At 68.9% G+C, this 11,447-nt stretch overlaps 2 protein-coding genes across 2 annotated transcripts in view; one reads left to right on the forward strand and one right to left on the reverse strand.

Moving 5' to 3' along the window:
• The first annotated feature begins 5 nt into the window (after positions 1-5).
• On the forward strand, positions 6-2,346 carry SLC30A3 (solute carrier family 30 (zinc transporter), member 3). The gene is made up of 5 exons (XM_014961931.1): positions 6-46; positions 560-764; positions 917-1,022; positions 1,298-1,432; positions 1,538-2,346. Exons 1-5 carry the CDS (start codon positions 6-8, stop codon positions 1,681-1,683), a joined length of 633 nt encoding a protein of 210 aa, XP_014817417.1. The 3' UTR covers positions 1,684-2,346.
• Positions 2,347-2,493: 147 nt separating this feature from the next.
• GTF3C2 (general transcription factor IIIC subunit 2) overlaps positions 2,494-11,447 on the reverse strand; it is a 9,874-nt gene continuing 920 nt past the window's right edge. Inside the window, exons 3-18 of the mRNA XM_014961926.1 lie at positions 10,341-10,789; positions 9,815-9,909; positions 9,496-9,573; positions 9,018-9,116; positions 8,625-8,852; positions 8,318-8,429; positions 8,087-8,204; positions 6,555-6,586; positions 6,214-6,343; positions 5,636-5,780; positions 5,193-5,354; positions 4,762-4,849; positions 4,438-4,566; positions 3,926-4,039; positions 3,261-3,368; positions 2,494-3,170 (exon numbers count right to left, since the gene is read on the reverse strand). Coding sequence (XP_014817412.1) covers positions 2,964-3,170; positions 3,261-3,368; positions 3,926-4,039; positions 4,438-4,566; positions 4,762-4,849; positions 5,193-5,354; positions 5,636-5,780; positions 6,214-6,343; positions 6,555-6,586; positions 8,087-8,204; positions 8,318-8,429; positions 8,625-8,852; positions 9,018-9,116; positions 9,496-9,573; positions 9,815-9,909; positions 10,341-10,789 — 2,294 coding nt within the window. The 3' untranslated portion in view covers positions 2,494-2,963. The remainder of the gene's footprint in view (positions 3,171-3,260; positions 3,369-3,925; positions 4,040-4,437; positions 4,567-4,761; positions 4,850-5,192; positions 5,355-5,635; positions 5,781-6,213; positions 6,344-6,554; positions 6,587-8,086; positions 8,205-8,317; positions 8,430-8,624; positions 8,853-9,017; positions 9,117-9,495; positions 9,574-9,814; positions 9,910-10,340; positions 10,790-11,447) is intronic.

The following is an 11,447-nucleotide window of genomic DNA, read 5'->3' on the forward strand; positions in this document are numbered from 1 at the left end:
AAGCCATGCTGGCCACCTCCGCCGGCGCCGTCGGCGTCAACCTGGTGTACGTCCCCCCCAGGGCTGTGTGTGCCTGCGACCCCTGGCCCCCCATTGCCCCCCACCCCAAGTCCTGGCCTCCTGTGCCCCTGCCCCACGTGTGCCCCTGGTGCCCCAAGATCCCCAAGTCACCTTCTGTCCCTCTATCCCCAGCTCCCGTGTCCCCAGGCTCTGTGTCCCCCTGTTCCCTGTCCCCCGTACACTCCCAGCCCGTGTACATGCATCCCCCAGCTCCACATCCCCAGCACCCCACAAGCAGCACCCCCACAGGCCTGCCCCCTTGCCCAGCCCTGACACAAGCCCAAACCCCTCTCTCAGCCCCACGTGTGCCCTGGCCCCACACGCCTCCCTGCAGAGCTGCCGCTGCCCCGTCCCTGCTGTGCCTCCAGCCCTGCCCCACGCTCAGACCCTGCCCCACACCTCCTGGCCCTGTCCGTGCCCCCTTTGCCCGCATGCGGGTCCAGGGGCACCATCGAGGCCCCTGCCCAGCGCAGCGCTGAGCCCCCCCTGCTCTCCCCAGCATGGCCTACATCCTGCACCAGTCCCCCGCTGGCCACGGCCACGGCCCAGGGGGCTACGAGCAGCTGGAGGGCAGCGGGGGGTGCCTGCCCGGCCGTGCCCCCCTGCCCGGCAGCACCAGCGTCCGCGCCGCCTTCATCCACGTGGTGGGTGACCTCCTGCAGAGCGTCGGCGTCCTCGTGGCTGCCACCATCATCTACTTCAAGGTGCCCGGGGCCGGACCCCCCTCTGCCACCCAGGGGAACGACTCCCTCAGCCCCACGCAGGGTGCTGCGGGTGGGCACGGGGCTCTGGCACCCCCACACCATGGTGCCCAGCTCTGCCGCCCCCAGCCCCACACGGCCCCCGCTCTCTGCAGCCCCAGTGCAAGATCGCAGACCCCATCAGCACCCTCTTCTTCTCGGTCTTCGTCCTCGGCTCCACCTTCACCATCCTCAAGGACGTCTTCAGAGTCCTCATGGAAGGTTTGCAGCAGGCGAGGAGGGGGGGACCATGGGCACAGGGGGCTGGGGGAGGCTCAGGAGCTCCTGGGGGCTGCAGCTGCCACAGCCCCTTTCCTATGCAGCAGCTCACTCCTTCTCACTCCCGACCCAGACCACCCATCTGTCCTTCCCTTGTCCCCCTGAGTTGTCCCCTGGTCCCAGCCTGGGGAAGCCCCCGCCTCCGGCTGCTCCCGCCACAGGCCCTGACCGTGGTGGGGTCCAGGGTGGCCCCCCCTGAGACTGGGCGTTGCTGTCAGGGGCACCGCGGGGCGTCGCGTTCGAGGCGGTGAAGGAGGTGTTGCTGGGGGTGAGCGGGGTGAAGGGCACCCACGACCTGCACCTCTGGGCCCTGACGCTGAGCCACCACGCCGTGTCGGTGCACGTGGCCGTCGGTGAGTGCCCCGTGCACGGCACGCAGCGAGGAGGGGGGTGCACAGCATGCACGGGGGGGGACACGCAGCGGCCAGGGCTGATCCGCGCCGTCCTGCCACCCCCAGAGGCCAGCGCTGATCCCGAGACGGTGCTGGGGGAAGCCACCAGGCAGCTGCAGACCAAATTCGGCTTTGCCTCCTGCACGGTGCAGGTGGAGCGGTACCGGGAGGAGACGGCAGCCTGTCCCCACTGCCAGGACCCCCGTGCCTGAGACCCCAGCCCCCCGGGAGCAGGGGGTGCAGCCTTTGGGCCCCTGACCCTGTGCTGCACCCACCCTGCTGCTGCGGAGCCCCGGGGTGGGATGGTGCCCCCGAGCGTGCGGGGTCCCGGGGGGACACACAGTCTGGCCCCCGCAGCACAGGGGTTCCCCGGGGAACCCCCACTCCTGGGAGGGGACCGGCCACAGCCCCTGGCTGCTGGGACCAGCCCCAGAGGAGGAGGGGGCCCTGCCCCACCGTGCAGACCCCCATAGAGGAGCCCTGTTGTCCCCACAGGAGAGGGGACAGGAGGGAGCCACTAAAGGGCCCAGGGGAGGGAGGGGATATCCTGGGGTGGGGGCAAGGACCCCAGACCCAGCCTTGGCCCCCAGCGCTCCTGGGCCCCCTCGGGCTGCCCTGCCACCCCGATGGCCATGGGCTCCCCGGGCTGCTGGGGGTCCCGGGGGGCTGCTGCTGCTCCCGTGGGGCGCAGGGGGACAGGGCAGCCATAGCCCCCACTGCCGGCTACCCTGGCCTCGCTCCCCACCCGTTCCCACTGCTGTGAGTCCATGTCTGTCGCACCCGTGGAGTGTCCGTCCGTCCGTCCGTCTGTCTCTTTGTGCAAGGAATCCAGCGGGCCCCGGCAGAGCCCGCAGCCACCAATAAACGTGTTGGAGAGCAGCAGCAGCAGCAGCGGCGGCGGCGCAGGGAGCCAGGAGGGACGCAGGGAGGGGGGACACGGCTCCAGCCCCCCGTGATGGGCAGAGGGGGGCACTGACACAACCCCCCAGCACCACAACCAGCCTTTACAAAACAAACCACGTTTACTGCACAGTCGAACACGGGCTCAATGTGAGCGACTTCAGAGCTCCTGGCACCTCTGCCAGCCCCGTCCATCCCCTCCGTGGGGGGCTCAGCCGGCGACGGGGGGCAGGAGGCGAGAACAAGCACAGCCCCACACATGTGGGGGGCCCGGGGGATGCTCCCCCCGGCGACAGGCCCCAAGACCCCACAGCTCAACCCAGGGACACGCAGCGTCCCAGCACCCTCCCTGCACCAGCTCATACCAAACAGCGCAAAAGGATCCTTCTGGACCCAGAGCACGAGGACAAGTGTCCCCAGCATCCCAGGTGACAGCCAGGAGCAGCCATCCCTCCTGCAGAGTGGGGGCCCAGGGGGCAAGAAGCACCGAGAGGGGGCACAGAGCCCCCCCCGATCCCCGGCCAGTGCAGCCTGGCCCAAGCTCCTGCCGGGGGCAAGCACATGTGGCGGCAGCACGAGGGGTGCCCCTGCACTACTCGGTGGGCGACGGGGGGCTCCCGTTGGGGCTGGGGCTGCCGGGCTGGTCCCTGAAGAGGGAGCTGAAGCGGGCACGGCGCTCGGGGAGTAGCCGGTGGCTGACGGCGGTGGCCAGCCCGGCCAGGCAGTGTGCCCGCACGATGCCCGCCTGCCCGCCCGACACCAGCCAGCCGTGCGAGTCCAGGTTGGGGCTGAAGCGCACCTGGGGGGGGGAGAGAAGGGGGTCAGGAGGGAGGAAGGGAGGGGGCTGAGGTGGCAGCACCCCGGGGGTGGGCACGGGCAGCCCCCTCACCTTGTGCAGGGACTCCAGCTGCAGGCGGTCGAGGCTCAGGTCCCCCTTGGCCTCCTGTGCATGCATCCTGCGCATGGGCTCCCGGCTGGGGAAGTTCTTGAAGCTGCGCTGTGGGGCGGCAGCACCACCATGAGCTGTGCCCATTGTGGCCCTGGGGCACCAGGACAGCACCAGGATGGCACCAGAGGCAGGTGCCACTTGGCCAGGGGACACAGATCACCAACGGGCCATGGTGAAGGGCAGCAGGAGCCGGATCCCCTGGGCAGGGCGGCTGCAGACCCCAGCCCACCACCCCAGTGCCTCTCCAGCAGCTGGGACCCTGACTCGCCCCATGCCAACCCCTCCAAACACAGCCTGGCACAGCGGGTAGGGGGACCCAGGCAGGCTGTGACCCCCCCCAGGCTCCTTTCCAGGGCTGAGCACCCCAGACGGTCCCACAGCCAGGACACCCAGCGCTGTGAGCAAGCAAACGGGGGTCCCTGCCTGGGGGACCCCAGCCCAGGCTGCGGGGACGGTACCGCAGAGGCCAGCCTGGGCTCCACCAGAGGCGAGGGGCTGCACAGAGGCACCCCGACACTGCCACAACCCCCCCTCAGACCCTGGCCCTGCTCCCATGGGTCCCACCTGTGGTCGGGACCACCCAGCCCCACCGCCCACCCTCCTACCAGGTCCGTGTCCCGGAATCGGATGTAGCTCTTGGTCACCATCTCGCCGTAGCGCCTGGTCTTGGGCAGCGCCGTCTCCCCGTCCCCCGGCAGCAGGTCGGCTTTGTAGACCGGCTGTGGGCGAGACGGGGCTCAGGGCAGGGCCAGGGGCTCCTCCGTGGGGACCACCAGGGGCTAAGTGGGGCTGGGACCCCTGGGGTCCTGCCCTGCCACGCAGCACGGTGGGTCTGGGGCAGGGGACAGAGGGGCAGGACTGCCCCATGCTTGAGCCTGACCTTGAAGGTCCCAACCCCAGGGCTGAGGCTGCTGCCATCGCCCTCGCCCACCACACAGCCCCTGCCCGGGGGGGAAGGGGACGACACGGGCACAACACATGACACACACATGATACATGCGTGTGTGGGGCAGCAGATACCCATGGCCACCTCAGGACACCATTCCAGTAGCTCAGGAGCTCAGCTCCCACCATGCCCACCCCCGTGTGATCCCCGGAGAGCACGATGGGCTCTTACAAATCTGCGGTCGGAGGAACGCTTGACGTTGAGGGGGTTGATGGCCAGGTCGGGCAGCACCGCAGCCAGCAGCTCGCCCGTGATGTCCCCTGCGGCCACCGTGTTCAGCCAGTCCGAGCCGGAGATGCTCTGTGGGAATGGAGGGCTGTGGGGTGGGGGGTCCTGGTAGGGTCCCCACCACCCTGCTCCGAGGGTGTCCCCGAGAGCCAAGGACTCACACGGCCGGGCGGTGTCACCCCCACCAGCTGGCACCGGGTTTGGGGCAGGCACCCACCCCTCCAACACGGCCCCCCAGGAGGGAACTGCCCCCCAGCAGCCTCTTACCCACACGGTGCCCTTGCGAGGGGCCACGAAATAAGCTTTGAAGCCCAAGTACCCGGCGTCGATGTAGTGGATCCCACAGAGACCGTAACTGCAAGGGAGAGGGAAGGGATGAGGAGGGAGCTCCACAAGAGCCAGGCAGCAGCCCACGCCCTCAGAGACCCCGGGGGATGGAAGGGGAGGCTCTCCTCGCTCTGGTGGCATGTCACATCACATGGCAGCTCCTGGAAGTTGAGAACATGCCAAGACCCCAGACTTCTTGCACTGCCCAAGGGCCTCGTCCTTCCCTGTGCTGGGGAACAGCATCCCCCCGCCCCCCCAGCACCCCACACGGCACAGCCAGACGCTGCCAGGGAGAGACAGACCAGAGGGGACCCCGGGACACCCAGGAGGTGGGACCAGACCCCAGGAGCAGGGTGGTTCCTGGTACTCACGAGGCGTAGCAGTTGTCCTGGGCCACGGTGACGCCGTTGTAGGGCAGCAGCCAGGCCACCTCGGTGCTGAGGAACCGCTTGATGCTGTTGATGGGCTCGTAGAGCCGCCGCAGGTCCCAGAACTTGATCTTACGGTCGCTCCCTGCCGTGACCAGGAAGTTGCTGAGAACCAGGAGAAAGGCAGCGCTGAGACCACCGCGCCGGGCTGTGCCCCGTCCCCGTTGCAGGGACCAGGTGGGTGGCCCTGGTCCCACAGCACAGGCCATGGCTCAAGCCCCTGCCTCGCCCCAGAAAGCCCACCCCAAGCTTTTCAGTGCCTCAGAGGGACATCAGCACCTGGTGCTTCTTAAGCCCACCCTGGCAAAGGAGCCTGATCCGCAGGAGCGATGATCTGCCACCCCGCTCTCCCCGGCAGCCCCCCGCCCAGCTCTGCCCCCCCTCACCTATCGGCCTTGCACCACTCGATGCTCCGGACGGCGTGGTCGTGGGCGAGAAAGCACCGGAACGGGTAGAGCTTGAGGGAGCCGTCGGGCTGGTGCACACACTGCAGCAGGGACTTGGTGAGCAGGTTCCAGAGAGCCACCGTGCCTGGGGACGAGACCCACACCCCTCAGGAGCTGCCCCACGGCTGTGCCAGGGCCAGCGTGGGACCCACGGGGCTGGGGACGGGCAGGGGCTGCAGCAGAGGCTGAGCCAGGGATGGAGTCGTGGCCGGGGCTCAGAGGGGGCCAGGATGGCTCGGGCACAGCAGTCCTGGCAGCCTGAAGCCAGACACAAACCTGCACCCGGGCAAGTCAGACAGATGTGGGCTAAGCCAGAGTTCCCAGAGCCCATGGGCACATGAGTTTGGCTGTGGCCGGCCCGTGATAAGCCATGCCCCCATCCCAGGGATGGGCAGGGAGGTTCCTGCACGGCGTCTTGCCACTTGCTGCCCCCCACATCTCATCCTCAGCCCCCCGTGCCCTGCCCCAGGCTGAGGGAGCACAACGCTCCGTGTGCCAGTCCCCGCTCGGGGACTCACCGTCATAAAACCCGGCGGCGAGGTGATGGTGGGGCTTGGAGGGCATCCAGGAGAGGCTGAAGCACTGCCCGCACTCGGAGGCACTCCCTGCCTGGATGGAGCCCACCTGGAGCGTGGCCACACACTGCACCTGCAGGACGAGGGACAGGCATCGGCCACGGCCCCAGGCCGGTGACATCCACGTCCCGAGAAACGGGGGGCTCTGCTCCACCACCCCAGCGCCCCACGGCCGGCGAGCTCTGCGGGGGTCCTGCCCCCTCCCCAGCGCTCCCACCTGCACCAGCCGGGAGGTCACTGGGTGCCAGCCCCGACCGGGGACTGCGGCGGAAGAGGACACTGACCTTGCAGATAATGTGCTTGTGGAGGGACCCATCTAGAAGAGAGCAGAGGAGGGTGAGGGTGGGCACAGCTCTCCTAGAAGCCCCCAGCGTTGGGAGCTGCTCAGCAGCCCTGAGCCCGGCTCGGTGCTCCCCACCGCCCTGGCCCAGGGCTCCCCGTCCATCCTGCCACCGGCCGGAGCAGCGTCCGCGCCGCAGCCGAGCAGACCCAGCAGCAGCAAACAGAGCCCACGGGGCAGCAGAGCCAAGGGCAGGCACCGGCAGGACCTCCAGGAGCACCCTGAAAGGCTGCACCCCACCACCACCAGCTGCCCGCCTGGATGGACGATGCCCTCAGCGGACTCAGGGGGACACGGTGGTCCACAGGGGACAGCCCAGACTGTGGATGCCAGAGGGAGGGCAGGAGCAGCCGTGTGGGGAGGGCAGACAGTGCAGAGACCCCCCGTGCCCACAGGACCCCACACATCAGCTGTGTCCGCAGAGAATGTCCCCCACCAGCAACCTACAACACTGCGGGGACCCCCATTCCCCACCTCTTGGGCCAGAGGGACCCCCCTGCCCCCCAGCGCGGGGCACAGCGAGCACCAGACAAGCACGTCCGCAGTCTGGAGCGTGGCAGCCGCAGGCGGAGGCGGTGCCGAGATATGCAGGAGCCATGCATCTTCTCCAGCACCTCCGCGACAGCCAGGGCACGGAAACACCGGGTGGGGGTCCCCGGAGCCCCAGGGAAAGCCGGCCCGGCCACGCCGAGCTGGGAGCTGCCGGCACGGCCACGCTGAGCCGCAGCCTGGCACCGATCCTGCGGTGCCACCCAGCACCCCCAGACTGACTGGGAGGCAGCTGGGCTGAGGCAACGTGACGGGACCCAGGCGATGCAGGGGGGGGACGGACCCGCGCCTGCCGCAAGATCCCCACGTGGGGGCTGCGGCACCAGCACAAACCACCCGGAGCCGGAACGCCGAGACGGGGGCGGGAAAGGCAGCGATGTGGCGGGGGGGGGCTGGCGGCCAGGCTGGGGTGCAGAGAACCCATTTCCCATTGTCAGCCCCGGACCCGCAGGCTGCCGGCCACGGCTGAGCGGCCACGAGCCGCACGCACAGGTCATCAATCTCGCTCGGCGCCCGGCAGATGAGGCTATTACAAGCCCCATTAACCCCGGAGCTGGGAGCCCCACGTCTCTGCTACGACTGACAGCTCGAGCCGGGCTGGAGTGAGCGGCTCTGCCTGGAGAGGACCCGCTCCGGGCAGCCAGGAGGTGGGGGAAGGCTCGGGAAGGTGCTATGGCGGCCGCAGCCCACCCTGCGGTCCCTCTCCGGTCACAGCAGCGCTGCCCAGAGCATCCTCCCAGTCTGCCCAGTTGAGGTAGCTCCCCTGCAGGGAGCTGGGGCTGTGGCAGCGTCCCCCGATACTGAACCTCGGGGGCGGGAGCGCCTTGGCACCCTCCCACACCAAACACCAGCCCCGCTCCCCTCCCCTGCCCCACACCCTCCCCCGGCACAGCAGGGTCCCCAGGGCTGCTCGGCGGCTCTTCCTACCTTTTACCTGTGTGTCCTTGGCGCGGCGCAGGGCGGCGGGGTGCGGCAGCGCGTACAGCAGCACCTTCCCGTCCGAGAAGGCCACGGCCAGCAGGCCCAGCCGGCTCATCTGCGGGGGCTGCGGAACGACAGCGGGGGATCAGCCCGGGGGGTGGGACGATGACACGCACTCAGGAACCCCGGGGTGGAGGGGGTAGGGGGAGCAGAGGGGTCCCCGCGGGCAGCACCCACCTTCCTGGGGGCGGTGGGCAGCTCCCAGCCCCCGCTGGGGCAGAACTTCATGTCCCAGACGCAGCCGTGGTCGGTGGCGATGGCGTAGGCCAGCCCGGCGGCCTCGGGGGGGCTGCAGGCAGGGCCGAGCCGTCAGGGACGCGGCAGCCGGTGCCAGGGCACACCAGTAGCCAAGCTGGTCACCAGCCCGGCCCCCGTGGGGGTCAGGAGGCAGCTCCGGGATGAACCAGAGGATGAGCCTCACCACCCACGGAAGGACAAGAGGCACGGAGCCCCCCATCCCCAGCAGCCCCCGCTGGGCACTCACCCCGGCTCCGGCTGCAGCGTCCCCAGGCCCCAGAGCTGCAGGAGCGCGGGGCCCCCGTGGAGCCCGGCCACGCTGTGCGTCTCCTCCATGCTGCCGTGGCAGTAGACGGCCACGTACTGAGTGGCCGCCGAGCCCTCCGGGGACGGGCACCACTCCATGGCCCACACGGGGCCCCCCACGAAGAAAGACATGTCCCGGCGCTCCTCATGGGGCTGCAGGGAGCTGAACCTGCAGCGGGGACGTGGGTAAGGGCACGGGGGGACGGTGGGACCCCAGGACACTCCTGCTGCCCTGGGGTGCCCACCCAGCCCCCAGACCTGCTGGAACAGCAGCCCCGGGGGCGACTGCCTGTCCCAGGCACGACACCCACCACCCCGGCCATCCCTCACGGACCTGTTCACCCTGTACAAGACACCATCGTCTTCGATGCCCTCCCGCTGGATGGAGAAGAAGGGAGACTTCTCCTCTGCTGGCAGGTATGGGGCAGCTTCACTGGGGGGGACAGAAGAAGTTGAGAAGACATCTCCTCACCCCAACTCCTCACCCAATTGCTCCCTGGCACAGGACCGTGCCCCAGCACCCACCCAGCCTGCACGCCCTGCCGCCGGCCACCCTGAGGGCTACTAGGACTCCATGGCCAAATCCACTGAGACCCCCAAAGCCCGTGCCAAGCAAGCCCCATCCTTCCTGCTGGGGCCTGTTCCCACCAGAGGGACGGGGGGTACAGCACTGACCATGCCCTCACCCCCCATGGCTGGGGTCACCCCCTTTCCCCTCCCCAGCTCACCCTTGGCCCGGTGCTGCCGGGAGCTGCCCCATGGCGCAGCCCGGACCCACACGTGCCCCCCTCCCTGCGCCGCCCCCGCGGTACCTTTCCGAGAGACACGTCCAGTTGTGCACCAAAGGGATCCAGTCGGGGAACTCCCACTGCGAGTACTTCTGATCCCGCCTGTGGTGGAGATGATGGATCTCAGTGACAGCCCCACGGCGCAGGGTCTCAGCCCCTGCCCTCACCCCCCGCCTGGCCCGGCCCCATCTGTCACCCCCCATACCTCCCGCAGCCATGGGGCTCCATCAAACAGCAGAACCCCCCCGTTCTCCGTCCTGCCCACGCCTGTGACAGCGATGGTACCCAGGGTCCCTGCAGCCCACCCCACACTCCCCCCCAGCAGCCCCGTGCCCCCACTCACAGGTTGCAGGTGAGGCTGGAGCACTTCTCCACCGGGGCCATGATGGAGTTGTGGAAGCCGTTGGGAGCGAGGCCTCGGCACTGGGGCTTGGATCTCTGGGGACAAGAGCAGACTGAGAGGAGCACCCGGCCCGGGCTGCCCCCCCCTGCCCCAACATTCCCATGGGGGGGACGTGCCTGTCCCAAACGGCACCGATGCAGCCTACCAGCAGAGAGCTCTGCTCGGGCCTCGGCAGCAGCACTCACACAGGGCACGTCACGCTGGGCGAGACACAAAGTCCCGTGCTGGGGACTTCCATGAACTCCAGGACAGTCTCCAGGACCCCGTCCCCATCCACCCTCACCTGGAGCTGTTAAACCCAGAGTTCACGCCTGGATTCAGGGCTGCCAGGCGCTGACACGCCACCCCTGACCGAGCCTGCCCCAAAGAGCCGGAGGTGGGGACACCACACAACAGCTCAGACACTTTGTGTTGCTCATGGGGGGCCAAAGGCAAGGAGTGGCCACGGCAGAGCCCCTGCCCTTACCCCTGCAGATGACGTCTTCCCACCATGTCCTCTGAGAGACTCCAGCTCTGGCTCTGACGCTTCGCTGAGCGGCGCGTCGCTCCCCTCCTCCTCCTCCGCCTGCAGCAGCACCTCCTTGGAGGGCACAAAGTCAGCGTCTCGTGCCGGATCATCGCTATCCGTTTCCTCCTCCTTCCTCCTCCGGCTCTGACGCTTCTTCTGGATACGCTCGAGCTCTGGCTCCTGGGCCTCCTGGGTGGGGGCCGGGGGCTGGTACACAGACGTCAGCTCCTCCGCCAGCTCCTGCAGGTACAGCAGAGCCCTGGGACACCAAAGGCATTGCCTGGAGGTGAGTGGGGGGAGCGCACAGGGACCAGCCAGACCCCCCCTCCAGGACCCCGCAGGGTCTGGGTAAGCAATTTGCTCCTGCCCAGGCTGTCCGGATGCACCACCGGCCTCCAGCTCAGCCCCTCAGGTGGCCAGCACCCCCTGTCTCTCCCTGGGGAACACCAGCCCCCCTGGTTCCTGGCAGCAGGCAGGGGATGGTGTCCAGCGGGCAGAGCGTGGCCCTTTGCCAGCCAGAAAGCAGGAAACCCAGAGATCTTCCCGCAAGCACCCTCAGCAAAGGGGGTTCCTGCACCGGGCACCCTCCCTCTGTGCCGTGGGGCGGGGGGACTGGGGCATCACGGCCCCACCAGCTCCGTCCCTGCAAACCCAGGGCTCACAGGGGCACTCGGGGAGCGTGGCCACTGCCTGAGCTGCCCCCAGAGGCCCCACAGCCGGGCTCCCCCCAGGGCTGCCCCTTAAGCAGTGCAGGGCTCACACAGCTGCTTCGGCTCACCCAGGCCAGCACCCTCTCGGCCTCGCCAGGAGCCAAGGGAACCTCTAACACACTACAGACAGCCCCCAGCCATCAAACACCGGCCGCAGGCGAGCTCCTCTGCAGCCCCACAGCCCCGTGCTCCGGGACCCAAACACATTCTCCTAAAGCAGGAAAAGCCCCTTCCCTGGGAAAGGAGTTTGTCCCACCGACATGGGACATTCCCCTTTGGGAAAGACACCGAGACCCCTCAAGGCCAGAGAGAGCCCCCCCTGAGGAACCACTGGGAGAGTGGCATCGGCCTGCCC

Source organism: Calidris pugnax, unplaced genomic scaffold, assembly GCF_001431845.1.
Source record: "Calidris pugnax isolate Ruff unplaced genomic scaffold, ASM143184v1 scaffold1022, whole genome shotgun sequence".
Taxonomy (NCBI): domain Eukaryota; kingdom Metazoa; phylum Chordata; class Aves; order Charadriiformes; family Scolopacidae; genus Calidris; species Calidris pugnax.